Source organism: Etheostoma cragini, chromosome 17, assembly GCF_013103735.1.
Source record: "Etheostoma cragini isolate CJK2018 chromosome 17, CSU_Ecrag_1.0, whole genome shotgun sequence".
Taxonomy (NCBI): domain Eukaryota; kingdom Metazoa; phylum Chordata; class Actinopteri; order Perciformes; family Percidae; genus Etheostoma; species Etheostoma cragini.
The window spans coordinates 193221-197399 of NC_048423.1; the positions used below are offsets into that span (position 1 = coordinate 193221).

The 4179-nt window shown below is 42.4% G+C and overlaps 1 protein-coding gene across 1 annotated transcript in view; it reads right to left on the reverse strand.

Annotated features, from left to right (window-relative positions):
• Window positions 1-4179, reverse strand: part of LOC117960513 (intersectin-1-like) — a 33897-nt gene that overhangs the window by 26818 nt on the left and 2900 nt on the right. Inside the window, 5 exon segments of the mRNA XM_034898459.1 lie at window positions 353-501; window positions 831-917; window positions 2069-2243; window positions 2973-3229; window positions 3930-3944. Coding sequence (XP_034754350.1) covers window positions 353-501; window positions 831-917; window positions 2069-2243; window positions 2973-3229; window positions 3930-3944 — 683 coding nt within the window.

The window sequence follows — 4179 nt, forward strand, 5'->3', positions numbered from 1 at the left end:
CCCCCCCCCCACACACACACACACACACACACACACACACACACACACAGAAAAAGTGGAAACTGGACAATATTATCTGTTTTGTGCAATAACACTGGCCTGAAATGAGTGCAATACTCAACTGTTATTATTATTAGTGTTACTTTTCACCATTGCAACACCTTAATTATGTTAATTTGGTAAATACTGTATCATAATATTCCTTTAACTATGTAAATACCGTACATATACACACTCCTTATATTTCTAATCTGATATTTACACTATTTGTGCGACTGCAACACAGAGTTTGCCTTCGAAAAAGGGCCAATAACCTGTCAGCGTTCGGACTCGGGACTACATTTGAACCCACCTAGTGTTTTTGCTGCGTGCTGTGGCACCCGGGGGGTGCGTCATGGTGGCGGAGATCAGCTTGACGTAACTTTTGGGGAACCAGCCTCTCTGTCCGGTCTGCAGTTCCCCAAGCCACCACATGTCCTGCTGCTCCAACACGGTTATAATCTGCAATAACAGGAAGACTACTAGTTCCATTCACATGTTCCCACTTAGAAAATACATGCTAGCATGAAATGTTTACAAGAAAAACACACAAATGCCCAATTAAGACCCAGATTAAGATGCAGATTGATTGACGAAAATACAATAAGGTGTGTGTGTGTGTGTGTGTGTGTGTGTGTGTGTGTGTAGTTCAGGACTGTGTGTGATTACTCACAAGTGTGGAAAACAGGGTGTAAATTGTAATTTTAATTTCAATAAACAGATTAAAATTTAATTTAATTAACCCAAAAGAGTGTAATGTACAGAATCTATTTGGGAAAATGCTCATGTACCTCGTTTTTGTTGAAGTTGAGGTGGTTGTCCTTCTTCGCTCTCCAGGGATACAAGGCCTGAGCCTGAAGACCCTCCACCTTCTCCCCCTGAATAAACAGAGAATAACATAATACACATTATATACATAATATAGTCATAAATCAGCTCAGATGTTCAGATGTCACAAAGACAGCAGCCACTGATAAAACCAAGTGTAGTGGCGAATTAATAATAATAATAATAATAAATTGAATTTATATAGCGCTTTTCCCAAGCTCAAAGTTGCTTTACAGAGCACAAACAGTAGATAAATAAATATATATAAAACTAAGGATTGGCAGAAGAGAAGAGACGGGTCTTCAGACGGGACTCAGAGATGTGGATCTCATGGGGGGAGGGATTTCCAGAGCCTGGGGGGGGGGGGGGGGGGGGGGGGGGGGCTGCTGATAAACCAGTCAACAGGATGACAGCATGAATTGTCTTCTGATTGAACAAAACAACCTAAAAACCTCAAATGTTCAACAGCCACCGAGGCACCGATGGAGCGCATCTCACGCAGAGATTAACACTGCCGTTGTCCAGGAAGAGATGCATTCTGGGAGGTGTATTATTTATGCCGTTAGGTTTATAGCTGAGTCAGTGAACTCTCTTTTTTAGTCCCTTCTTAAAAACGAACTTTTATAGAAGAGCCTTTGCCGATCTTATTTGACTTTATTTTATCCCTTTTTTATTTTATTGTATTTTTAATCATTTTGTATTTATCTGTATTTTATTTGGGTTTTATTTTAGGGCTTTTCAATGTTGGTCGTGTTTTTATCTTTTTTTTTGTATTATTGTCTCTTGGGTATTGTTGTCTTTACACTTGTTAAAGCACTTTGTAACTTCTTTTTGAAAACTGCTCTACAAATACAGATTATTATTATTATTTTTTTATTATTATTATTATTATTATTAATCAAATTTCTCGGCTTACAAACATTTCCCGATGATCAATGGCGTGTCTAGGCTCTCTAACTATGTGCCCCTCCCACACACCTGTTCACCTCTATATGTAGACTACACCTGGTGCCTAAGGCTGTCTGGTACCTTCAAAATAAAAGCACTTACACATACCAAAAATAACCCAAATAAAATACTAACGAGAAACACATTAATGTAGCAGTACGATTCAAGCAAAACTGAAATTAAAAAAATCGATCCAATAGAAGAGAAGAGAAATCCATCCAGTTTTTGATCCAGGACTAGATGTTTGTGTTACCTGTCCCAGCACAGGTGAAGGGGAGGAGCCCGTCGTCAGGGTAGCGGGTGTGAAGGCGGAGCGTTGCCGTAGCTGCGCCGAGGGAACACTGAGCGAAGGGTTCTGACTGGCTGAAGAGGTCGGCCACGCGTCCCATCCCTCGCTGTCTGATTGGCTGGCCGGGTTGGTGGGCCACCTGGAAACGAAGGCAAGCACACAACCTCGATATAAGACGGGGTGCTACAGGTACTGCATGTGGTGCATTATGGGTAGGACAGTGGACATTGTGCAAGACTCAAAATAGCAGCTTAGCAACTGACCTCCTAATAAACCAGCCAGCAGGACAGCATGATTGAATAAACTCATTTTTCAAAACAGTTTGTTTTTCTTTCTAATTGATTTCTTTCTAAAGTATTTTGCCAGCGGTGTCAGTTTGTAATATTCTGTCCTTAGAGGCGCCATTGAAGCCAAATCGGCTTGTAATGGTGCCACTGTGGTGTCTGAGCCATGCTGGATGATGTGTTGACAGGAATCCACTTGACACCGTTTCTTGATTATTATAAGGTTTATTTACATCAAAGCATTGAGCATCAATACAAGCTCTGCAGAAGCCTGGAGAATGTGTCTCTGCCCAATTACACTCTGGCTCCCAGCTCCTTCATCACGGTCTACATAGGGTCTCTGTTTCTACAACATGTAAAAGAATGCGGGGTAGGGGTCCCCACAGCTAGCGTAACAAATACAGGTATCAGTCATAGACCCCTTTCACTAAGCCTTCCACATCTGGGTCAACTTTGAGGCCCCTTCCACTAGGATGCGCAACCTTTAGACGTTAGGATGCGCAACCTTTAGATTTAATGGCTGCATTCCAACATCTTATTGACTTTGGTGATGTTGACATACTTCCCCACCCAGCAGGACTTACGTGGTGCTGAAGTCCGCCCAGTTGCTGTTGCTGTTGGCGTTGGAGGACGTGGAGGAGGAGGAGGTTTGTCCAGGTGCGGGTGGAGGCGTGGACAACGGCTGCTTGGCTGACGGGGGCGTGGCCGAGGCCGTCGCCCGCAGACTAATCGGCGCTTCACTGTCGGCTATCCGTTCGGCGTAATTAGCCGGGAACCAGCCGGTCCGGCCCCTCAACTCTCCCCCCAGCCAACCGGGTTCACCCGTCTGGGATTCATCCACCTATGAGAGCAGAGGGGCGGGATTAAGATGACGTTCAAGACTAGTCATTATGTTGCGATGTTGTTATCATCACAACATCTGATCCTGATTCTGGTTCTGGTTCTGATCCTGGTTCTGGTTCTGATAAATCTGAAGTGCAGAGTGCAGCATGTGCTAACGTGCATGCTGCCTGTTGCAGTGTCTTCTCACTACTAAGTGCTACAGTAACACAGAATGTCCCTTCAGGACTCAATAAAGTATTTCAAGTACCCGTGTAACTCAAAGATAATTCTACTTCTATAAATAACCTCATATTAAAACCTGCTGCTGTTCCCTTCACTGCAAATTAAAACTATATTTATTTTAATATTTTTTGTTGTAAGACCTGGCAGGTTTAATTTAGAGAGACAGTGATGGTGTTAAAAAAAAACAGTTTTTATGTATTTAAGTGTTTTTTTTTTGTAACTCAGAATTAAGCACATTCATAACTTTTCATATTAACCGTAAAAAAATCAAGCAAAACAACATTTATAGCTATAGCTATGACATTTATAGAGTGATTTGGGTAAAAAAAAAAGAGCCAAAGACATTCATCCACTTGGAAATGAATGAATGAACATTGAGATGAGATGAGATGAACCAATGACAGCAAGAAAGAAACAGAAAGCTGGCTCGTGATTGGTGGAGTCACAACACCGGGGCGGGGGCAAGAACAACTTACCCATTCCCCCTTCACCTTCAGTTTGCACAGCAGAAGAGAGAGGAAAGAGTTAATACACACACACACACACACACACACACACACACACACACACACACACACACACACACACACACACACTCAGCCAAATGAAAATAGTAAACAAATACTACTTCATGTATGTACAGTGGCCCCCTTTGTATTTTAACATAGGGGGTGTATACTTATGTAGGGGGGTGTATACTTATGCCCCTGTATTTTAACATAGGGG